Below are 25,658 nucleotides of genomic sequence, written 5' to 3'. Positions count from 1 at the left end.
ACTAATTATGAACACTGTACTCTTCAAAACAAGTAACTTCAACTGAACTTCTTTACTGAAAACAAGACTAAAATAGAGACTAAAGTAGAGAAAAGAAAATAAAGCAAGAAATTTCTGGCAAAACTTCATAGGTCAAGAAATTATTTTAACATTTTCCAATATAAACAGGCAGATTCACCATCTAGGTAAGTATGCTGAATTTATTTAAGCACTTGGCCTCTAAGATGTGCTTTGGCAACAAATTTCCTGGGCTAATTCTCATTTTGCATTAAGGACCACAAGTGAACACATTCTGCAGTCCTGGAAAGTCATTACAATCTGAAGAAGACAAAGTAATTGTCTCAAAGTTTATTTTAATTTTGCATTCCACAGTTTGCCAGAAGTGCTACAAGCTGAAAAGAAAATCAGCTAAATATCTGATAGTTTGCCAAACATTTTCTTACACAGTTTCCCTCCATCCTCTTCCAAAAAAATTCCATGTACAGTAGATACCATATAGCTGAACTACAAATGCTGTTGTATCTTCTCCAAGTCTGTATTTGAACTGCCATAGTGTAATCTGCTCTGCTCTTTCTTCTACTAATATACGAGGAACATTCACGCCAGCCTGGATACAGAGCTAACAAGGCACTGAAAACAAGGGTCAGGCAGCTGTGCTTCAAGGATTCAAATGAGCCTGAATTAGGGGCTTTTCTTTTACTGAGCTTCATACTCTTTACAAATGGAAGGAAAAAAAAAAACCACACACAATCTAAGTAGATGTTTATCCTTACATAATTAAGATAATAAGAATGAATGTTTATAATGTCTATCCAAAAGTTTTTCCATAAAAGTAGAAACTGCGCTATACTAAGTCAGTCACAAGCTTGTCCGTAGATAGATACATCATATGTGACACATACTGAAACTGAACACTGTTTAAAACATATTTTTAAAATATTTATTGCTTCTTATTCCTGTAATTTTACTGGGTTTAAGGATTTTTCTGAAATAGCATTTATAGCACGCTACTAAGGCCAAAGCAGTACTACAAGAAAAGACTTCTATTTGAACTACAGTCACATATTTACTGGCAGGAACGATGAATTCTCCATGCAACTCATATGTCATTAGTGGTTCTGGAAGGCTTCTGTAAAACAAAGATGACAAAATCAATTTAGCTATATTCTTTCCTATCTGTATTTACTCTAAGCAGAAAACCTTCTTAACATTCAGTGGTATCATCTTTGGACTGGAGGCAACTGTGTTACAGGGGCCCTTGAATTAAATTATTCCCAGCATGAATGGAAAACTTGGTATTAACAGGAAAGTAAGACTAAAAGGTCTTAAAGATCAGACCCTCCATGAGCTAAAGTGACACCTCCAGTCCATTAAAAGGCACCTTTACGAATTACAACACCAAGACTGTGTCTCAGATTAAGATTGTACACATATACCATGTAACTAATTCTTCATTAGTATTTTCAAAATACAAAGAATCACAAGGTTGCTGGAAAGAAAGAAAAGTGCTATAACAGTTAAGTTTCCTGAATAGTAGCCATCCACAAATCAGAACTCTAAAGCATTTGAAATAGAAAGATTGCAATTGAAAACCTTAGTCATCAATGACAAATGTACTGAATAATGGAAATCAGCATTAAAAACATCAGAGTTAAAATCTTCATTTATTAAGTTGATGTTAGTGATGCTTATGCAATATTGAAGTAAACACTCAGACAGGAAATACTTCATCATGTGCACTTTTTTCTTTTTATTTCCTACACCCCGTAAGACAGATTTTTATCTTGATATTATTTCTTCAGCATTCTTTGATAGTGGTTGCAGTAATACTTTATTTAATAAAACTAGCAGATTAAAGATAATGTATTATTGTGTATCTCTCATAGTGTAACACAAGTTCTCCAGTCTGAGTTCTTAATAAAATTAAAAATTTAATAGATTGAATAAAACAATTTGATCAGGAATTGAACAAGACATTTGAACAGAGGACGCATTTAAATTCTTACTTTGAACACTCAAAATATCATTACTACTGCACCTAGAACATGTATCTAAGGCAAAAACGTTTGGGGGCCTGTCTCATATGGACATGAATATTAGTGTTGCTAAATTATCTCGCTTCCCTCAAGATAAATAACAAACATGGAATTTGCACAAAATGAACCTCTATTTTAAAATGCAGGAAATGTAACTAATGTAGCTTAACACAATGCACAGAAGAATTAGAATACAGAATTCATGGCCTAAAAAAATAAATAAATCAGCAAGAGACAGGCTTACCGCAGATATTGCTTCATAGCACTAGTAATTGTCTTCACTTCCCAATCTACAGAGTTTTCCAGGTCAACTTCATTGCAGGTTTTTGCATCTAGAAAATAATCAGAAAGAGAAGAGGGTCATGAAATGGGGGAATTCTAAATCGGTCTACCCTACATGAACCAGAACACATTGAATTTGATTATTATGTAGTTGTTCATGAGCATAGAAGTAATATGGTCTTCTTAGAAGACTTAATATTCAAACCTCTTTATAAATTCTATTTCTATATTTTGTTTTTAAGTATTTACTGATGATTTTTTCTTTAATAAAGGATTAAAAAAAAGAATCACTTTCATGTAAAAAGATCCCTATAGCAACTGATACTTTCACACCTTTATACAGAAGGATGTACGCAAACACAAAGATGTACAAAAACAGTACTGAAAGAAGACCCACTAAGCGTAACTTATCTTTTCCTCTTTTCTTTCATTATTTAAAATGTAAGTACACTGCGAAATCTTTTCAAATTCTTTCCACACTTTTGCTAGTAAATGGACTGGTGATGAAAATAGCCAAAGAAGTGCAAGGTGGCTCTCCTTACTGGGTGAGAACCTTTAAGAAGTTCTTCAAAAGTAGAAACTACTTCTCTACCAGTAAGTTTCCTCTACAAGGTGGGCTGAATGTTTCTTTTACTTGATCAGTTTTAGCTAAAGGAAAAAAAAACGTTTGCTGGACTATCTGTCAGGTTTACAGAACTCTTCCCAGTTTACTTGATAATTTCATCTTTCTGGTTCTAAGATCCACCAAACTGAAAGGCTGTATGTCTGAATGGAAGATTTTTTGACAGAACATGGAAAACAACACAGCACACTGGAAAGTTCTGCAATCAAAACCACCCTTTCGGACTCAGAATAGGAAGCAAGAGCTGGTTGACACAAGGCGGCCACACATCTATGGCCAAGCTAGCCCAATGTATTTGATAACTTGAGCTTCTGTTACTACTAATGCTGCGTTTCCGTCAGTCACCACTACAGTAAACTACATCAGTAGCTGACACAGATTACGTGTTGATCAGTTCATACAATTCAGAATTAATTTGTTACTTTGCTTGTCAGACAAACGACAGACACCTTTAAAAAAATCAAATTAGGATCCCTGATTAAAGGTGCAGTCCTTTTACTGGGACTAAGTAATTCTGTTCTAAAGGCTGTGCCAAGCAATTATTTCTGTAACTGAATATTCTCCCTCATTACATCAATTATTTAAATCTCATTTTAAAATACAAGTCAGATAACATTTTCTACCAAAATTGTTACTAGCTAACTACCACCCAAAACAGTCAAGATTGTGTCAGGAAAATTTTTCTTTTTTCCTCTTTTTAGCATGCTGACTGTTACTGCGTTCAAATTCTCTTTTTTGAGAAGAAAAATTTTCTACTCAATTAATTAAAAATTGCCATCAAATCAGAAACTACTGAAATCTTTGGGGATTTTCTTACTAAACCACTACATAATAACCAGATTTTAAATAACTGCTTCATAATCATCCATCTCCTTTACAGTCAAAGGAAGCACTCAGTTATGTGAAATTTGTTGATGAATTGGGGAAGGAAAATCAGAAATGTCTGAATTGCAAAGCAAGCCTCTTAAAATAAAAGTTACTGGTGAAATATTTCATTACCTCTCGAGAAAAAAGAACAACAAAAAATTTGATCCTGCTTCCAAGCCCAAACAATCTCTAGTTTGAGTGTAGAAGTCGTCAAGACTTAAAGACGTTTTTCTCTTTTGGGTTGACAGCAGCCCTACCCAGCTCTGTGCCCCACCATCCCATCTATTCGACTGTTCCCGCTCCATTTTTCCCTCTACTTCAAATATCACAGACCATTATACGAACTGGAACGTCAACCACGATTTCAAAAATGACTCAACTAGTTTTCCTGCTACTTGTTCACATAGCAGCCACTGTGAACTGAATGGCAGCTTTACGTATATAAAAATAACCTTGCACATTTATGGAACAGCTTTTGACAGATCAGCTCCAAATTTTATGCAAATCTTTCTGACAATAAGGGAGCTAGAGATTATAAAAACAGTCCAGTTCACTAAACTAAGTTAGGAGGAGACTCTCTCTGCTTTCATACGTAACATGCACACTGTAGAAGTGTATGCATATTGTCATTTCCTGTATATAAAATAATAAGGAATTCAGTGTAATCTCTTTGAAAAGGCAGAGGTACCCGAAAGCTTTCTTCTACAACATGTAACATCTGGCATTTTTCACACCAGGCACTATCAGAAATCAAAGGTGAACTCATCAGTAGAAACGCCAAGTCCTTAGCAGTCCTTTGACCACAGGCAAGGGTCTGTATGCGAGCTGACCTATGCAGCAGTTTGTATGAAATCTGTGTAGACAGCTTGTATGAAACGAGCCACATCAGATCTGTAACATCGATCACAGAGGAAAGAGGAACTGGCCCCTCGTTCCACGAACTGAGCCTCCTGATGGCTACCAACGCACTCTGAATGGTTTATAACAGATTCCTGTAGCATTGGCAGTCCTACCTGTATACCTCTTCACATTGAGCGACCAGATTAATTTAACATTTTTCCTTGAAATGATTCCCTTCCCAAATGGCTCTCTTAAATTGAGACAAGATTATTACCACAAAGGAGATCACCATAGCACAATGCAAGTTACAAGTAACTTCAAGGACTAAGTTCATTGCAAAAATAACCTTTTTTCAGGCAGAATTGTATCTTTATTTGCTGGGCCTTATTTTACCGAAGACTTAGTTTCACTAGATTTTTGCATTAAAGATGCAAGCCTATGTATTCATAATATGAGAATAGCATATATCATTCTTCTCATACTCCCTTGACTCTCAATGTACTTTCTCAAATTTTATAGAAAATATTCTGAAAAATGAGACAAAACCACATGCTACTAAGTCCCTGGTTACCCTTTGGAAGACTTTTTTTCTGCACTTCGGTGCTTTCAGACTGTGAACCGCATGGTCAGTGATAGATAGCTTAAAATACTTTGAAATCTTATCAAACATTTTAAAATACAGAAAGTTAATATGAGGGTTTTATTATTCTGAAAAGATCTTTCATATAAAAGGGCATCTCAGAGTATACCCATAGACAAAGGTTTAAAGATTAATCAGTCATTTTAAATTCTCTGTACCACTGTATATCAAAAAAAACCCTCTTTATTCTTCTCTGAGGACAGACAGATAAAGAGCACAGATAGGATCACTTTTAACAAGTCACCAGAAAAAGAGCACCTGCTTGCACCCTAACTTCTTTCTGATCAGTATTTTGCCTCGTCTTGATACCACTATATTCTTCCTACTTCAAATAAATACATGAATCTTGGGAATGACAAAAAGTGTTTCTAATTTAAAAAAAAAAAAACAAAAAAAAACCCAAAAACCAAACTGAAAGCAGATGCTGGAATCCCCAGTAAACTCTTCCAGCTGCTACTGAACCACTGGCAACCTGAGCCTATTTAATTTGGATACCACTGATGGCAAAGAGGAAAATTTGCCTGCCAGACCTGCATGCCCAAGCTAAGCAAGTAAGTAAAAAACTGAAAAATATCAAATGCATTTAATCGAGTCTGAGTGATAACATGTCATTCTTCCTATGGTCAATGACTAAAGATGGTTATTTTTTACTCAGGCTAACTCCAACACAGATAAACAACCATGAGAATCTGTTATAGTTCACAGTCATTTTTACTAATCCCAGTTCATATTTCTAAAGAGAGTATTTTGCTACAATATTTTAAGATACAGACAGGTTTATATGCACTAATGAAGAACTTCAGAGTGCTGTTAATATTGATTAAAATAAGGTATCATAAATTAATATTGAGCAAGGTCATTATGACAGATTGATATGACATGCAGGTCCTCAAGCCTGATGTCTTATCATTTCCAAAGAGACAGCCTGTTTGAAAAAATAAAGAAAGGAAAAGTCTTACAGGTGGCACTGAACTGACAGCAGCATATAATAAAAAGCGCTTTGTCATTCACATAATGTCTGGGGTAATGAAATGAATTCACTTTCTGGCTTCCTCCAGTTTGCAGTGCCAAAGAACACTGTGTTATCAGCACAGATGGAGCATGCATGGTTCTGGAGAAGAGCCTGGTGCAAACTGCAAACAAGCTTCTTTGCATACCAATGAATCCCTGAGATTCAGACCTTTGCTGTCAAGTGACAGGTTTGGAAGCTCTGTAAAAATGAACTAATCCCAGTGGTCTTGTCTGACTGCATGTACTGTCAGTGCTCAGGACAAGAAACTGGGAAACATGGCACATCTTGCATTCATGGCTACCACTTTGGTGAGATATATCAGGCAGATGAGGGATTTCATCCAGGTGCCCATGTCCCCCCCAACTAGGGACAGCAGGGTGGCAAGAGAACTAGTCACCGGGATTAAAGATGCATCAAAATTTCCGGGAAGAAAAGGGGGTAAAAAAGTTTCTGAAAATAATTTTATGAATCGAAAAAATCTTAAAAGCTACGCATGGCTAACTAGGTGTAAGAGAATCTAAGATATTACCCAGACAGAAGAGCTATACTACTAAGTTTATAAAAACAAATCCCTTCTCCATCTGGCTCCTGCCTTGGCACACAGTTATTATTAATACGTATATCATATTCCTCCTCTTAAATCAAAGAGTTCTTTGCCAGTAGGCTCAAACGAAATGTCTTATTTTGCACAGTAATTAAAGACATGCATGGGCGTGTACACCTGTACATCTTAGACAAGGGAGAAGAAAGGTGGAAACGTCAAATAATGGAGCAATAAGCTTCAACCTTTCTTGAATTTGGTATTTTGAATTTTCTGATCAGATCCTTCAACTTAAGCTGCTTTAATCCCACTCAACATCAACCTTGCACAAAGCCCATGATTTGCTCCTAAATGTCCGCTATCAGTTTTCTTAGTTTATTCCAGTCTTGCTAAACCAGAGGAACTTACAATGATATGGGGATTATTTGCATGGACTAAAGCCAAGTAGATTTGGCCCATATAAAGAACAACTACAGGCAGATACTTTTAAAACTAAATATTGAGAGTAAAACAGCATCACATTAAATATTGTAAAAATGATTGTAAAATTGAGGCATACCCATCAACAAACTCAGAAGTCTCTGGACCTTTGAACTCACCCCCACAACTCTGTACAGTCCTTGGTCATTTATACCTATTATGGAAAAGGAGAGAAAAAAAGGCAAGAGATCAACCACAGTCAAATTTAACATCAGAACATTTCCCTAGGCAACAAATTCTCCTCAAAGACAGACTCCATAGTATTAACACACTCATAAGGACAGCATTAGAAATAAAACATTGCAAGAATCCTTTTGTTGTTCTGTGTTTTTAAGGTAAGTTCATATTGTTTTGTTAAAGGTTTCGTGTACCTCAACTCTAGTACAGAAACTGGAAATAGAAGCAAACAGGGATAAACCTTTGCTTGAAAAACTATCACTGGCTGTTTTCAGATTTTTTTAAATGACATTTCGGATACATCAGCATCCACATTCTAATAATGCAAGAAGTGAACCAACAAATGCTAAATTAAGATTTCTTTAATAAATGTAACTTTGCTTTTTCCAAACATGTGGCTGACAAAAAGAGTTTGGATAAAATAAAGAAAAACTTGAGCCTATTCCCAGTCCCCAAAGCCAATGCTTTTTCAAGTTTTCAAATGCATTTCATTTAAGATACAAGGCTGCCTTCCAACCCTCTGTGGTCCACATACTAGTCACATCCAGAGGCACCACCACAGGTTACTGAAATCAGTACTTCTGGTTTTGCTTGGGATTAATAGAGTAAATATAACCAGCGTAATATTTTCAGTCCCCCCTCTCATCTCATTCCAGGACACTGGACCACTTTCCTGTCATTCCTCTATGCCCTTCCGTCCTCTCTCACAGTCACTTCTCCACCGCTTTTTTCTTGCCCTGCTTTTGTCTTCCTTTACTATACCCCGTTTTATCCCCAGGAAAGTAAAGCCAGGAATATAGATTGAAGGAAAATGAGAGGAAGAGAAGGAGCAAGGAAGGAAAAGGGCAAAATAAGGTATGTCTTTGTCTGCTGCATTGTTCCAAAACCCATATCGTGTGAGGTAAAATATTATAGTCCTGAAGCTGACGCAGATGTCTGAGGCCACAAAAGCAGCCATCTGCAAACACCACAATACTCTACCTTTATACTCACATTGGCCTGGAAGTGTAGAAATGCCACAAAATACCTGTGTTTCTACTCCAAGGAAATCTTTTCAAATAGCAGATTATGTGGTATTCTTATTCAAAATATCCTTCAACAAAAGATGACTTGTGGAGAAATCCCAGTTTCAATACGAAACCATTCCAACCCAGAGAAGGAAAATTAAAACCAGTCATATGAGAAAAAGTTTCTTCCCAGATAAATATTAGATGAAGGATGTAAAAATCATTAGCTTTTTAATGAATTACTGTCAGACATAACCATAATACACAGCAATAATTCTCAATACAGTGGAGAGAACTTTGCATTTTCTACCTCCTCCTGCCTAGCCTTGCTACAGCTTTTCCTTCTTCTCTCGCCCCCTCCTCTTTTTCAGTCTGCAGTGTCCTCAGCCATCTCAGATCTCTGAGAGACTGCTGAACTTCTCCCCGTTAGCACTGCTCCATCCTCTTCCCTAGCTGGGAGCTGACTGGCTATAGTAGCAGCTGCTGCTTCTCTCAGTTGCTCCACCTGGGCAAAACTGGATCTTGTCTTTCCCTGGGATGCATCACTGTAATGATGCTGAGTCTCAAGCTAGATTCCATGTTCAGAGCTGGCTCATATTAACAGAATAAGCCAGATCTCCAGTATTTCATCTGTAGTCATCAAAAAACATCTCTAGAGCATGCTCGCAGTTTAGCTGTGAGCAAAAGAACAAACTGCAAAAACCAGCTATGTGGCCACAATACTCTCTAAAATATAAAGTTAATCAACCAAATCAAGTAAGTTTTCCAATGATACCCAGAACAACAGTGTGATAGCATGCTATACACCACTTCAAGACTGCTAACACTAAAACGAAAAGAAGAAAAAAAATCCCATAGTCCTCGATTTACTCCAAAAAAGGATGCACCACAAATCTGTCCTGAGTGCAGCAATTATTTTTCACTTCACATTTCTCAGAGGTGTCCAGGAAAATTCTGGTAAAAAAGTAACACCAAGCTTTTAATGCTCTGCCAAAATGCATCACACTTTTTTTATACAATGTCCTCCACTACTTTTAGTACCATAGAACGAGCCTTCTGCATCATATGCAAGAAGCCAAAAAGCTGAAGAACTACTGTCACAGTCAAACACAGCTCAGCTTTTGCTTATCTCAAGAGCTGTTTGGTGACTTCCTATGCTTCTAACATTAAAATGAGGGGGAACCAAACTGTGCTGACCCCGTTTATACATCTACAGGCTTAAGCAAGGTCAAACCACGAAACCTACTGCTCAATATTAAGAGATATGATATGGAAAATTCTCTCAAATTATGGCAGTATTGCAACTAAGTCAATCTTCCAGCAATAATCATGAGTCTGTGATAGTAATTATCAGATAACTGGCCAGTTTCAAATTCATCAACCTGAAAAAAAAGCACAACTAATTGCTAGCAGACATCAAGAAGTATGAAGAGGAAATAATCTTTAACACAGTTTTAAATGATACTTTTGGACATATTTTTAAACTACATTTTATTTAAAATATACAAGCCTGGTTTGAAACAGTACTACTTCTGATTTAATCTGCACATTTCAGGTCTTCAGGACGTCTAAAACTGATAATGCTTGGCATTTACAGAACACAACTGACAAGATGACTCATTGCAAGGAATATCGTACCACTGACTGAAACGTTGAAGAGTTCAGACGCTGTGTCTGCTGGCTCAACCAGTCACTATTGGCTACTTTGAGCAGTAAAGCCCCACAGCATAATTTCCTTCATATTTACATTATCTCAAGGTGCTTGGCTGCCTGATACCAGAATTTGGCACAGGCACACAATTTGTGAAACATGCTTAGAAAAATAAGGTATTGTAAGAAAAATAGTGATTTATACTATTGTAAGGAAGGTATGAACGCAAGTTCACTTTGTGGCTGGCATTGCACATGTGGCTGACACTGACTAGTAATATAGCTGCAAACACAACTTTTTATATCAAATTCCATAGTACAGCAACAGCCATACAAGTGACACACTAAAAAGTCAAGGTAATGCTAGATTATGTTGTTGTTGTTACATGAAAAGATTTTGTACTTCCTCTTCACCATCATCTTTCTCTCTCACGAGCAGACAGACTGGACAGACAGCTCAATGCTGCCATCTCTCTCTGCAGCTGAGATTAGCAGCTCCAGTAGCTCTAAAATCAAGACACACACTGCTCTGGCAAACACTTACCTACCATATCCTCACAGAAGGTATAACCTACTACTTGCACAAAAAACATGCACACAGTCTTTACTACTGGAGCAAACAGCTCTTTGATGTTTCTATAAACTTTTACCTTTTTTTTTTTATTATTCTCTGTGCAGAATTAAAATAAAATACGCCAATGAGAACTTCAAACTCTTTTCTCGGCAACAAAACATGGGTGCCCAACTAACCACCACCGTGTCCAGTACATGAGACAGGCTGCATATCTTGATGCCTCAGCATCTCCTACCAAGTAATGCACAGCCAACGTCTTATAAAGCAATGCTGAATCAGAAGCTTACGTGCATTTTAAGCAAGACACTGCCTTCAATTCTTCATTCAGAGAAAATAATTTCCTTCTTGGCTTTATAAAAGGGAACGTAACTGAGAAAAAATTATCCAGCCATTGAGAAGTTTACGTTCAGTATCTTTGTTATGCTCTTCTCTCCCTGAATACCAGACTTTTTCTGCTATGACATGACAAGATTATTCTCAGTTTCCACCCACACTAGACTGTCCTCTCTTTCCACCCACGCCAACCTCACACCCATTATGATTAAAAGAGATAAAAACATGGCACACAAGCACAGTCTCTGAAGAGGCATCTGTCCTGTTTTCTTCTGCTGAACATAACTTGCCTTTGATGTCATTAAAGTAAACTAATCAACTAAAAATTGTTTTAAGACAAGTATAGGTATAAAATCTGCAGCCTGAAAGATGGATTTTCTTCATCATACAACTATATGGCCAAACTCTTCTGAGGCAAACAAATAAATGTTCTCCTGGCCCTCTGTTTAGCTCAGCAGAAGGTCCTGAAGGTTCTGCAGAAAACAGAAACTGATCCTTTAGGAATGCTTCAGTTATTCTCATGGATGAGGACGAAGTCAGGACTTTCTTTATTAGGCTCTTCCTTTTTTTTTTTTTCTTTAAACATCATTAATGTTAAGTTCAGGACTGATAAACAGAAAACCATCAACAACTGCTTGAAATGTAATAGATGAATCAAGGTCACTGAAACAGAGCTAGGTGGATTGCTGAGCTCCTGGAAGGTAGTACCTCACCTAAACCCTTTCTTGAAACCTTGGGTAAAGAAGTATTTCTTGAATACTGATTTCTTCTTTCTCTTATGTGCTCCCCAAAACAAGATTAATAGACAAGTGTCATTTTCATTGGTAGTAATTACCACAAAGCACTCTACTGACCGCAGATATGGGATGGTGAAGCTGCAAGGTCTCCAAAGACAGAAAATACCGCAACTAACTTTGGTAACTTTAATTCTCTTCCAAGTTTGCTTCAGGGGACATGCACTCCCTAAGCTATGCAAACTTATTGTCTGTCTTGAACAACAACATTAGGTAGGGTTACGAATATATTTCGTGCCTCCTTACTTGCCCCTAAATCAAGGCATGAAGAACAGAGTGGACTTGAATCAGCACTAAGTTTAACCTATCCACCCACAGCTACAAGAGAAGAAAACCCATCCAACCTATTTTTCCAAACAGTCCCTTCATGAAGGGTTCACACTTTTCACACAGTTAGGTTCCTCTTTCACTTTCCTTGAAGGGTATAAAAGAATGGAAACAAAGATTACTTGGAGAAAACTATCTGAACACACTGGTAGAAAATGAACAAAAATGTAGCATACTCCACACTGCTTACAGTAAGCACGATTCATAAGGTGTTGTGAGGTAATCAGTCACCGTGCTGTAGATCAAAACCAGCCTTTCGTTACATGACCACATGCTACCGTTTTCATAAAAACTGCCTCATCTAATCCAAAGAGAAGATCCATTCCATATCAAAGCAGGGGTTTGCATTGAAGGCGACTTATTTATATGATGGCAGCTTTATCTGCAGTGATTCACCATTGAAATATTCAGATTGTAAATGCCAGTTACTGAGATTTTTTAAGTGGGCAAACTTATTTGAAAATTAATCAAGAGAACAGAGCGAACAAAAATAACACCAGATAGAACATGGTCTAATCTGGAATAACATCTTTAATGCATCGTACAGGACTGATACAAAAAAATCCAAGAGAAAAAGGCTTTCAGGTATTTCTTGCTGTTTAAATGCCAAATTCTCAACACCACAGAGGCTGCTCGGTCTTACTAATAATATTAACATACATGGAAGACATTGCTTTTAAGTAAGAACCTGCATTGAGAGGAAGTGTGACCATCCCCATCTTCTGTTTAGCTAACTTATTTAAGCTGGACTGTGACACAAAGAAAGATACAAATATTTTGCCCTGTGTAATGCTAAACCTCTAGAAAAAAAAGATACAATTCCTGAAAAACCTTAAATCTCCCCTTCAGGAGTGTGAAGGAAGGTCAACAATTTAGGAGAAAAACAAAATTCACACAGAGATATTTCAATGTCTCTTTTAACAACCTAAGAAATATAACGTAACCAATTATTTCCTCTCATCTCTTCACCTCTTTTTAAAAAACAAACAAAAAAAACCCAAAAAACCACACACACAACCAAACAAGCACGTCCTCCGAACAATACTATGTACTACGCAGTGAGCCTCAGAGCAGCTGGTCACTCACATTTCAGCATGTGCGTACAAGAATTATTGTCCCCTCACGTGGCAGCAACATCAAGTGCTGGTATTATCCAGTCCGAGGTTACACAGGGTCTGTCACACAGACCCTCTCCACAGTTATAATCCCAACTACTCTGGGATGCTGTACCTTTCTCTTCAGCCTCCGATTTCAGAGTATATGCAACAGTAAGCTTGACAGCATCCTTGTCTGTCGTGTAAGACTAACTCCACCAGAAGTACTTCGATACTTCTGGTTATTGACTTGCCTGCTCAGCTCCTGGTTCTTCTGTCTTAAGCGACAAAACAGAAAACCTTTGTTTAAAGTCCACAAATGAAATCATGAAATTAATTAGTCTGTTCCAATAGCAAAGCAAAAGTACAGGAATTGCCTACAAGACACAGAGGTTTTTTTTCTCAGATGTTGCAAACAATCACTGGCTTCCTTTGTCAAGAGAGGTGCTATTAGCCCCCTTCTGAGCACTTTCTGAAAACACATTTCTTGAGGGAAAACCATAAGTGAAAGCCTGGGACTGGGCAGAAGGAAGCTCCTGCCCTAGTCGGTGTAATCAGTAAGTATCTCCCATGTCAAGTCTTTCCCAGAGATCTACAGGAGACTAGATCACAAAGGCCTCTGAAGATCAGACCAGCTGTTCCACCCCCTCCACAAACAGGTAGCGTGATCATTACCTCGTGTTTCAACAGCACTGATGCATTTTTTTATGACGGTGAACCCTATCTTATCCAATTGTGCACCTACAAGGAAAAAAAAGTTTGACATTTTTAAAGCACCAATTACAATTGTGTCTTTCACTGAAAAATAAGACTGGACTTAATCACACGGCTAGTACTTCTCAGGCAAAACTGTAAATACTCTGGAATGGAAATACTTCACCACTTTTTCTAGAGAAATTCCCCTTTCCTCCTCCACAACCCTGCCTAGCTCAAGTAAGGGCTCATTCTGGTGGTAGTGGCTTCACTGAATCTGTTCACAGCAGCGGCCTTTGAAGAATGGGATCTCTGATTTGGTACAGACATTAGCAGATGCAAAATGGAATTTGACAGCACTTACAGCAGCATCGACAACATCTGAGAGAGTTTTCCAAATGGGACAAGGAAGTACTTATGATGAAACAACGTAATCATCTACAGCAAGGCTTTTACCGAGCCCTACCCTAAGCCAAAGGAATTCCCACACTAAAGATACAGGACACATGGATATCATTTCACAGCAGTTAATGATCTGACTACATAAAAGCAGATGCATTAACAGGACAACAGCTGAGATCCAGCATTCCTTTGTTGTTCCTATCGTATTCCTTTTCTTCACATCAAAATTTAAATTGAAAGCTTATATTGCAAAACTGCCCTTCCCCCAAACATCTGGCCGCCTTGTTCCTCGGGATCTGGTCTTGCACCACAAAAAATAAACATCTGTGGAAAAACTTCTATTAGTAACGCCAGGATCCAGCTTTAACTAACAATTTAATTTAAAGAAAGGAAAGCATAAATTGCCTGGTAATGCAAGAAGGGTAACTGTTTTAACTCACAGACTTTGCTAACAGAAGAAAGCTAACACCGTTTAATGAAAACCTCTTCCACTTCCATCTTATGCTTTACATTTTACACACATGCATTCAGGTTTTTTGCTGATCTTTATGTCCAGCTGTGATTGCTTTTAAAACCATACTTATGCATAGTAACAGAAGTGTAGACAGAATCCAGATTAAGAAATTGTGATGCATTTACACACAAATTAACCCTTTGAGTCCATTTCGAGCATGAAGTAACTGGCAAAAACAATCACACTGCTTCTCTAGCTTATGTCTAGTCCTACAATTCTTACATATATAAACTGAATTACTGTGAAAACTCATTAATTACAAAATCCACAAAGTATATTCAGGACACAAGATTAAAAATATTTAATTACATTGGATAAACAGCAAAAAAATCATCTTTGCCTTTCTCAACCGTAAAATGTTAACAAAAAATCAGCTTTAATAGTAATTTGTATACTTACTTCCCTCTCGTTTTGCATTTGCTCTATTCAAATTGACGAACAGCTAATGAAAAAAGAGTAGAGACATAAATTATTTTAGAGAATTTTATGAAACCCGAAACAAGACACCCACAATATTAATGCCCAGTAGGCACAAATACATCCGTTTACAGCCAGAACACATCACCTCTAACTACTACAGCTCTAACAGAAGGACCAGAGGTCCATGTCCCCTCAGAAAGTAGACAGTAGATAATGCACTTTCTAAGCAGTGAAATTTAAAAAAATTTCTCAACACATACAGTTCCTTGGAGAGCAGAATGGCATTACAGCCACTGAAAACAACTGATGTACATGCTCCATGTTCCCATATTTCTCTGCAGGTTAATTTCCCACAGGTCAAGTCCACTCAAATCGTTGTGAACTGCTTTGATGAATCCTGGGACTTACGTCCCAGCTTGGCATTCCTAGAAGTTGTAAACTTACTGGAGAGTCCAGCTCCAACAACATGTGATGGTAATAAAAACCTCTGCAGATCAAAACGTATTTTTACAACTATGCTGTCAATAATCCTACTGTTAAAATCCCCAGTAGCCAACTGCCAGGGACAGATACACGATTGTGTCATTGACTGGAAAAAAACATTATTTTTGGCTCACAAGACCAATCTAATACTTATCATTGTTAGAATAGTCTGCAGTGTGTTTCAATTCTGCAGCTGAGACCCATTTCCTGATATGAACCAGAAATTAAGCAAATTCAAGTACAACCTTGTTCCCATTGATGGATTTTTTTTTATCTAGTTAAAAAAAAATTATATAAAGCCATACAACTAACTCATGCAAGTCTTGTCACCGGAATGCATGTCAGCATAAGGCTAAGAGGACATGCTTATACTAGACATTCTCTAGAATAGTAGTATCATCACTGTGATAGGAAACCATTTATAAAAAGCAACGCTGTCATTACAATGAAAAATATACTAGCATTAGCAGTTACATATGCTGAGCTTTACCAAGTTATTCATCTCTCCCAAGCTTTATTTCAGTTTTATTCTTCCTTCATTGAATCCATAATTTTGCAAACTACATAATCCCAGTACATTGAAGTATAAATGAAATCTCAGCAGGGCGTGAGAGAATTTCTCCATTACATTATAAATTAATACTTTAAAAGATGACGCTTACAGCTTCTTTTCCGTCCAAGGCTTCCATCCAGAGCTTCCTCTCTTCCTCAGAAAATGCCTGCATGGTCACAGGAACTCCAGGCCTGAAAAGGCACCAAACACACAGAGTAACTCTATCCACCAGTAACTTAAAAAGTCTTGTCAAGCTCAACTTCCAGCTACAAGGAAAAGCCCATTGTCCTAAAATTCAGGGTTGGGATTTTTTGTTTAATTACTGAACGATGCTCATCTTTAAAATAAATACAGTAGGAAATAGGATAGGGAGGAAAGAGGAAAGTGAATGTAACCTGAATACTATTTACTTGAAATAGCTCGTTGTTGATAGCTTCTTGATTCCAACACTTGCTGGGAGTTACTGAGTTTTCTAAATTCTAAATAAACTTGTTCTTGTCTTGCTGTGCTGTTACATAAAAAGTAGCTTTTGTCAATTTATTCAGTGAGTAGTCTTCAGCTTTAGAGCAGCGACAATGATATAGTTTTCCAGCAAATATCTTATAAAAATGAATCAAGTCTTAATGCAGTATCTCACTACAAAACGCCACTATTATAACTTTCCTAAAAAGCAAAGATGGACAACTGTAGGACGTAGGGATTAGTAACGGAGATTAACATAAATCTTCTTTCATGTTTATATAATAGGAAACTAAAAAGAGCAGTTGTGTACAAAGCAAGGAGAAGAGGTTATTTGGACAAATATTTTTCTGCCAATTAAAAAAAAAAAAAATCAGTATATTCAGTCTGCCAATAATGTTGCCAAATTTGTAAATCTCTATATAGAAGTAGAGAACTAATTCATAACATTCTCACTCTCTCTTGCATTAAATCCATCTTCAAGGAGCAAAACAGCTGTAAGGGAAAAACTTACCTGGAATCAACAGCACAAATAACACTTTTACTTAAAACTGTAACAGTCTACACACCATGTTCATATTTTTACAATTAGAGCCATTCCTAGTTCATTTTCACCTTGCCACGAATTTTATTAAACCAGACAATTTAACTGCGGTGTAAAAGTCTGTAGGTACAAATACCTCCTGCTCAAAATCTCTTTTCACACTTGTGAGGACAAGGCATGCACACACCCTCCAGCAAACCAATCTGAGCTCAGGAGACCCACCTGTGACTTTGGAAAATGGCAGCGATCAAGCAAGTCGCTCTCTTATGATTAGTTAAAGCAAGGAGACTACTAAGCCATAAAAAATGGAATCTTATACTATACTCAATGATAGACATTGAGCTCTTAAGAGTGGGCGAGGGAAGCCTTGCCTTAATTTCTGCAACTAAAAGCCTTTATGACTATACTGCTTGTGAAAAAACCAGTAAAAAAACCAGTCCCCAAAGCCATACCAGCATTTTTCAAACATGCAAACTTAAGATATTTTTTTTTCTACCAAGTGCTAAGTAATTAGCTAAATTAACTAAAAAGAAAACCCACATCCTGATCCGTTTTTTTCTTGTCTACTTTCTTTTCTAGTTAAAACTAAAACTGAGTTACTCCCATGCAGGGCAAACTTCCCTTTTCACTAAAATTATAACTGTCAAGGTATCAAAGAGTATCACCTAGAGGCTATACTTCAAACTCAGTATATGCTGCATGAAACATTATTTATCTGCCTTCAAATTAAAGTTGAAAGAGACAAAGCCTTCCCTCCTCCTTGTCCTGTTTCAGCAAAAATAAAATCTAAGTAGTATTTTAGAAGGATAATGCTCTTTATCAACAAAGTCTTCTTCCTACTCCAAAAGACCTCTGCTGTCTCCTTAAGATTTAAATTTCTCTATATTTACCACTAGTCATCTCAAACTAAACATGATGGAGTACAAGGAAAAAAAAAAAAAACCACTTTCCAGAGACTTAGCAGGATGTTGGCACCCTCAGAGCTTATAGTCATAAGTACAGGAATTCAAAGAAAAAAAGAATAATCTCAGCTTTCTTTTTAAAAGACAAATCTGTAAATATTCAGCTAACCCTAAACTATGCTCAAGTCACATACAAGGCTGAATGACTGCTACTGAAAAGTCCTTCCTAAAATTTTATAACAGCACAGGAACAAAGAAAAACCCATGGCCAGCCATCAATCTGTATGTTGTTTTTCAGCTTGGACAAGCTGTGGCTAAGTGTGCCCTGAACTGATACCAAGGAAACAAGCGAACGGCCTGCAGCACAGAACTAATCTCCATGGGAACATCTCAGTACTGTACACATATATTATTAAAAGAAGAACATCTGATATCAAGGTCACAGCAGACCAGTTGTGTCTATTATATCTGGACAGAAAGATGGATTAGATTTTTCCCACTTTTACCAGAGAAGAGAATGAAAAAATATTTTGTGGGATCAAACGCTGTTCTCCATCCATCTCTGTTCAAACTCCTATTAAGAAGAGATGACATACAGATGAGGGTAAACTGACATTTCTAGTACTGTACACATATATTATTAAAAGAAGAACATCTGATATCAAGGTCACAGCAGACCAGTTGTGTCTATTATATCTGGACAGAAAGATGGATTAGATTTTTCCCACTTTTACCAGAGAAGAGAATGAAAAAATATTTTGTGGGATCAAACGCTGTTCTCCATCCATCTCTGTTCAAACTCCTATTGAGAAGAGATGACACACAGATGAGGGTAAACTGACATTTCTCACAGTACTTTTTTAGCAATATCAGACTCAATTTGAAATCTTTTACTCATACTGACCAGTACACTGACCCAAGGGGAGCTGGTGTTGAGAGTTTAAATCTTTGCTTCCTTTCCTACTGTTGGGACACAGTGTTAAGAACAGTTAAGCCACACCCTCCTCAAATCAAAAATACAAGTTCAAACCATGCGGTAGACTTGTGACAAATGCTGCCTGGGCTGTAAACTACTATCTTGTCATCTGTCACATGAGCTGGAAGTTTTCAGATGCAGCAGTATCTTTGTGTCCCTTTACCCATTGCTTGTTAAAGAAACAGGCATGCCCCAGACAGGCCAGTCTGACTGAGCATGCAAGAGACATAGTCTCTGACTTAAGGCTCTTATGCACTTGTGCACTCTTATCACAGACATATTTGCACGCTACTAGCACTCACAGGAGAGAGGGGCCTGAAAGCGTTGGCCACACCGCATTTAAAGTGAAGAGCACTATGAATTGGATTGGAAAAATACCCAAAACCCATAAAACTTGAAGACCTACTACGTGATAAATTAGAATGTAATTAATCAATATAAGTAAGGAGCAATTGTATTGGTTAAAAACAGCTCCGAAGGGGTGGATGTAAAAATTCAGCAAGTCCATTAATTTATACTAGCATTTAACGCTACTAGATATGATCCTGTTCTGCACTGATACAATCTACACCAAAAGACATGGCGCTGCCACAGCTGCATTTATTTGCAGTGCCCTGTTAAGCTGGATTCTCTCACCTTCACATATGAAGGAAGATTACAACACTGAGAACAAGCAATATGTATCATATTTTAAGATCCTTTTCGTGAAATAAGCAAGCAATTCTTCTCCTCTGAAATAAAGTAACAACATGCTGACGTTTCAAAGAGGCAGCGGCAACAACGTTGAAGATGCACTGGATGATTATACCCGCCACTAAGCACCTCAAAATTCCAACGATTTTATTTTCAATCTGAGAATCTAGCATAAAACCTCAGCAACATGTCATTTTGGAAAGCAGGTTTGTGATTCAACATGGTCACGACTGTTTGAATTATTACTGTGATCGCAGCCAATCACTATGCTCTATCACTCCAAGTACTTCAATTTAAGCCATGTTTCTTCTCTACTGTAACAGCAATTCTTATTAGATTGTCTAATGCTTTCCCTATGCTTTTCTTTCCAGGGAGCTCAACGTCTTCATTTCAGTTTAGATCCTCCCTGCTTCTGCTACACACAACTGAGGTAAAATGCAGGGACCCACAGCAGTGCCTGTCTGCCCCTCCAGTGACTATTTCCCATTGGCAGTCTGAACCAACATTGAAAAAAAAATGAAAAATAAAACACAGCAGTAATGTTAACTACTACTTAGAAAGAGCCCTTCTAGTGCGTTTCATGAGCTTACCTGTCTGAAGCTTCTAAGTCAAAACAGAATCGCCGGTCTATAGTATCTGTATTTCTTTTGGTACAATATGTAAGGACAAAGAGCTCCTCGTCACCCTGTGAAGAGAAAGTTCTTATATGCTTGGTCCAGTGACAAAGGTCAGTGACTTCAGTAAGGCAGCTATACAAACCAAGTAAGGTAAATTTACATTAAAATAATGGCCAAAGCGATATTGAAAACTGACACTTGCAGAAGAATTCACTGATGGCTGCTGTTCACGCCTCTGCACAACGGCACATAAATTCCACGGTCATTTACAGGACATAAATGCAGAAATACTGAGTCCATTTTAGCTGGTGCTTTACAGCACGACACAGTACCACAGTAATTTAAACTGACAAAAATATTTTGCTATGAAGATTTTGCACATGTTACAGTGTAAACACACACGGGTGTAAGAGACTTCTCCCACGTTACATCAGACAGCGATTCCAGTAGTAAAGGCTACTCCTACAGGGACTAGAACAAAGTAAGTGTTCTTTACTACCTGTAATACAGACCAGTCCGTTCTTCAAGACCAACCAATGCTAGGATCATAGCTTACTCTTAAGCATTCGGAAATCAAATAAACTCATCTGTGAATGCTGTAGGGTTGTACCAGATTTAATGAGGAGTAACTGTACATTTCAATTATTTTTTTGTCTTACTCAACATCTCCAGCCCAGAAGGTTGTCACTGAAGGAGTAATTGCATTGTGGTTTCAAAACGGGGATTTTTTAATACAGCAAGATGGCTTCATAAGCATTTTAGAATGCCAAATGCTTACATACTTACTATATTAACTAAAAAGGCTTATTACAATTAGAATCAAGATAAAAAATTCATAGAAGTACTAAAACTATTAAGGAAGCCAAATACCACTATTTTTCAGTATAGCAGATTTTCCAGAGCTTTTTGAAGATTCTTCTAAATTCAATATATTCAATATCCACGGCCCACAAAGTGATGAAAGGCATCTCCTCTCTGCTCAAACTAATGAGATATAATACCCTGTTAAAATTCCAACAGTACGTTTTCTAACCAAATTTGAGAATAGGGCAGGGTGCCGCATTTTCAGAAATATTGTCTCAAGCATTATTTTTCCAGCTTCAGATATCCTTTTTCCTTGCAACAAAATGCATTTAATCCATACTAATCCATTCACTCCATGTGTCATCTCTGAAGGTGCTGAATGCCCTCAATTCCCAACTATTTCAATAGGAATTAAAGCCATTTAAAGATCAACAGTCTTTGGTCTTCAATATTTCAGATGCTATCAAAGATATCTGAAATTACATTCAGTTGTCAGAACAAATTATATTCCTATTAAAAGCCTCTTTTCTAGTCCCTCTTCCGGCACTTACATCTTTGAAAGAAAATTCTGTCTGGAACATGTAAGAAAGAAATTTCTATGTCACATTTTCCTGATTTATACTTTAATAAGTTAAATGCCTCATAGATAAACCAGAGTCTAAATGGTGAAAAACTGCATGTTATCCATACCACGTTCTCAGGTCTTCTAAGAGGAAGCAACCAGAAAGTCTGTAGAATTCTTATCTGTTAATCCATCTGTTATTTTAGGTTAATGTCCTTGGATGACAGGGCAAAGAAGAAAACAAGGGTCAAGGAGGCAGAGAGGGAAAGTACTTGACACATCTGAGCTGACACATACTCTGATCTTGATACAGGGTAACTATGAGAGTAGAATATTAAAATATACTTACAACTTTTCCTCCTGATCTGTGTTCAAACGGGATCATGGTGAACTTCTTTGTCTCTTTCCTATACGTGCAATAGTGCTTCACCCAGCTGGAACCAAAGGGAGCAGGCCCTACATCAAATGGAAGCATTAAATAGTATGGACTTTTTCCACTTTGTGTGTTTTCTTCTGCTTTCTAAAATGATACTTAGAGTCCTGCTTAATTCCTATTAATGCAGTACTTAGAGGTATGAATTAAAAACGTCATATAAAGTAAAACAAATGTTAACCAGAGCTTACTGTTATAAGCTGATATTTGTAGTATTTCACATTTATGCTTAATGACAAATGAAAAAAATCACTAATGCATCTTTGTCTCACTCCTACAGACAAAACAGTTTTTCCCTATAAAACAAATACGCCTTGGAAACTTTATTTAAACAGAACACGGAAACCTAGTTTTACACTTGGTAACTTGAAACTAAGTAACTGCAGATTAATGCACACGTATGGCAAGCTCTACATTACCTACTAAGGTCTGATCACATTTTCTGACACCAAAACTCACTCCTAACTATTCATCAGTGCACGCCCTAGCAGAACACACCAAAGAGCCCAGCCTACTGCATACAGTGTTTATTGAGATTTGCATCACAACGTTAACATCTAAAACTTGGAGCCTGACCCTCTGTATCTCCTCACTTCTATTTATTTTTTTTTTTTTTTTTTTTTTTTTTTTTTTTTTTTTTTTTTTTTTTTTTTTTAAGTCTATAAAGGCATCTTCTTTTTTTTGAAATACTCTGCCCCAGAGTATCAGGGAAGCCTGAATGGCTCAAGCTGGCAGAGAATTTCACTCCTCCTAACCCAGGAGGTCTCACTGCCCTGCTCCTCCACAACTTGGCCTCAGGCATACGCTCCTCTTCGGAATACTTTCTGTGGTTTCTAAAGCTCATAATGACCAAGACCAGTGAACTGATCTCACATAATAGTGACTTTTCTTATTTTTTTACTGCTAGCTCTCTTGAAACTTATTTCTGAACACTGTCATGACAAGGCTTGCATCAAGAATGTTGTAGAGTCTTTAATTTGTGAAACATTTTACAGAAGTCTTAAATGATCCTTAAACAATAATGAATTAAATATCATAAAAGTAAAATCTCTCATCAGAATAAGTAAACAAACTTTCTATAAGGGCACACAAAAAAAAATGATTTATGCAAAATGCTTTTTTTAAAAAAAAATCAAAAATAAATTACTTCTGAGCAAGATTTCTAAGGCTAGCTGCCTAACCTGCTACATGCTATTCTAGCATATAGCCTGCTTTATTTGACCCCGTTATCTCAATTAACAATGAAAGCATATCACTGAACCAAAGAAATGACAGTTGATTTCATCATACTAAACTAGCCCAATTTTCAGAAGTTAATTTGACACTTACGATGCTGTCTGACAACACGTTCTAGGGGAGGTCATTAGTAAGGGAATGAAAATAACACGAAATACATCCTTTGGTCAAATAACACTTTCCCGAATTCAGTCACCTTTGCTAAACACTATCACACTTGCAGCACTGTACACTTTTCACGAGACACGGTAACACTGCCATTATAGACTTTGAACAGGTGACTCAGATGACTCCATTTAGTAAACTGTAAATTCTTTGTGTCTTCATGTTATCTGTGAAAATAAGACTTGCACTTGCCCGTATACACAATATGGGCACTACAGGAATAGAAAAATACCCCTTACTTTTTTCTTGTACATAGAGATAGCCTTCCATCGTGAAGTGATTTGCTCTTTTATGTTCCTGAGGATTTCTTCTGATCTTGTTCATGAGCTCCTCTACCTCTGACCTTGTTCCTTCAAAACGATTTCGTGTCTAAAACAAGATGGCAAAAACCCATTAGCAGAGAGAACAGAAAGACTCATCCTGGCTGACAGGAGTTATAATAACGTATTGTGTTTGCGTGGCAAGGTTTTGGTGGGGGGAGCTACCAGGGTGGCTTCTGCGAGAAGCTGCCAGAAGCTTCCCTTATGTCTAATGGAGCCAATGCCGGCCAGCTCCAAGATGGACCTGCCACTGGCCAAGGCCAAGCCAGTCAGCAACAGTGGTAGTACATCTGCAATAACATTTAAGAAGGTGGCGGGGGGACGACTGCAGCAAAGACAAGGGCGAGAAGGTGCTCCAGGAACCAGAGCAGGGACTCCCCTGCACACTGTGGTGAAGACCACGGCAAGGCAGCCTGTCCCCTGCAGTAGATATCCACTTGCAGCCTGTGGAGGATCCCACGCCGCAGCAGGTGGATGTGCCCAAAGGATGCCATGACCTTGTGAGAAGCCTGCACTGGAGCAGGCTCCTGGCAGGATCTGTAGACCCACAGAGAGAGGAACCCACACTGGAGCAGGTTTGCTGGCAGACTTGTGACCCCATGGAGGATCCATGCTGAAGCAGTCTACGCTCCATGGAAGGGAACCACACTGGAGCATTTTGTAAAGAACTGCAGCTCATGTGACGGACTCACATTGGAGAAGTTCGTGGAGGACTGTCTCCATGGGAGGAACCCCATGCTGGGGCAGGGGAAGAGTGTGAGGAGTCTTCCCCTGAAGGGGAAGGAGCAGCATAGACAATGTGTGATGAACTCACCACAATCCCCATTTCCTGTCACCCTGTGCCACTGGTGGGTAGGAGATAAAGAATTCATGAGTACAGTTAAGCCTGGGAAGAAGTGACGGCCAGGGAGAAGATGTTTTTAAGATTTAGTTTTTATTTCTCATTATTCTACTCTGATTTGACTGGTAATAAATGACTTTTTTTTCCCCTAAGTCAGTAGGTTTTGCCTATGACCATAATTGCTGAATGACCTCTCCCTGTCTTTATCTCCACCCAGGAGCCTTTTGTTATTATTTCTCTCCCTCACCCAGCTGAAGAGGGGGAGTGATAGAGCAGCTTTGGTGGTCACCTGGTGCCCAGCCGAGGTCAACCCACCACTAATAGTTATTTATAAAATAAGAGAATCATTCAGGACATTTTAGGACCTTCAGTGCACAATTTCCATACACTTTTACTCTTCAAGTTTTCTAATATTCTTCAAAATTAAAGTATTGTTTAGATCTTATCTGTTGTCACTGGGGAAAGCACACAAAGACTGCCAGAGTGGATCTAAAACAATGCACTGACCCATTCAGAAAAAAAGTGAAATACTGAATGCAACACGACTTTGGATTTGCATATTGAAGTATATTGAATATTTATATATTTCCTTAGAAAAATATTCCTATGGATACTGGCTTAATTCATGAGATTCTTACTAGTTGTCAGGAAGGAAAGGATTTTCTGTGGTTATTGAGAAAAAAGTGACAGGAATGTATACACAAATGGCTTGATCACACAAGCAGAAGCATTAATCCCCACTCCCCACCCCCTCAAAACTACAAC

General features: G+C 37.7%; 1 protein-coding gene across 1 annotated transcript in view; it reads right to left on the bottom strand.

The window, feature by feature from the left end:
* Window positions 1-25,658, bottom strand: part of ARHGAP10 (Rho GTPase activating protein 10) — a 146,561-nt gene that overhangs the window by 56,405 nt on the left and 64,498 nt on the right. Inside the window, exons 8-16 of the mRNA XM_010131407.1 lie at window positions 23,972-24,101; window positions 22,248-22,354; window positions 20,506-20,600; window positions 16,451-16,532; window positions 15,285-15,327; window positions 13,952-14,017; window positions 7,400-7,474; window positions 2,281-2,368; window positions 1,071-1,129 (exon numbers count right to left, since the gene is read on the bottom strand). Of these exons, the coding sequence (XP_010129709.1) occupies window positions 1,071-1,129; window positions 2,281-2,368; window positions 7,400-7,474; window positions 13,952-14,017; window positions 15,285-15,327; window positions 16,451-16,532; window positions 20,506-20,600; window positions 22,248-22,354; window positions 23,972-24,101 (745 nt within the window). The remainder of the gene's footprint in view (window positions 1-1,070; window positions 1,130-2,280; window positions 2,369-7,399; window positions 7,475-13,951; window positions 14,018-15,284; window positions 15,328-16,450; window positions 16,533-20,505; window positions 20,601-22,247; window positions 22,355-23,971; window positions 24,102-25,658) is intronic.

Source organism: Buceros rhinoceros, unplaced genomic scaffold, assembly GCF_000710305.1.
Source record: "Buceros rhinoceros silvestris isolate BGI_N320 unplaced genomic scaffold, ASM71030v1 scaffold1112, whole genome shotgun sequence".
NCBI classification, from domain to species: Eukaryota; Metazoa; Chordata; class Aves; order Bucerotiformes; family Bucerotidae; genus Buceros; species Buceros rhinoceros.
Note: the sequence above shows the minus strand (reverse complement) of the source record. Positions and strands in the feature narration are given on the sequence as shown.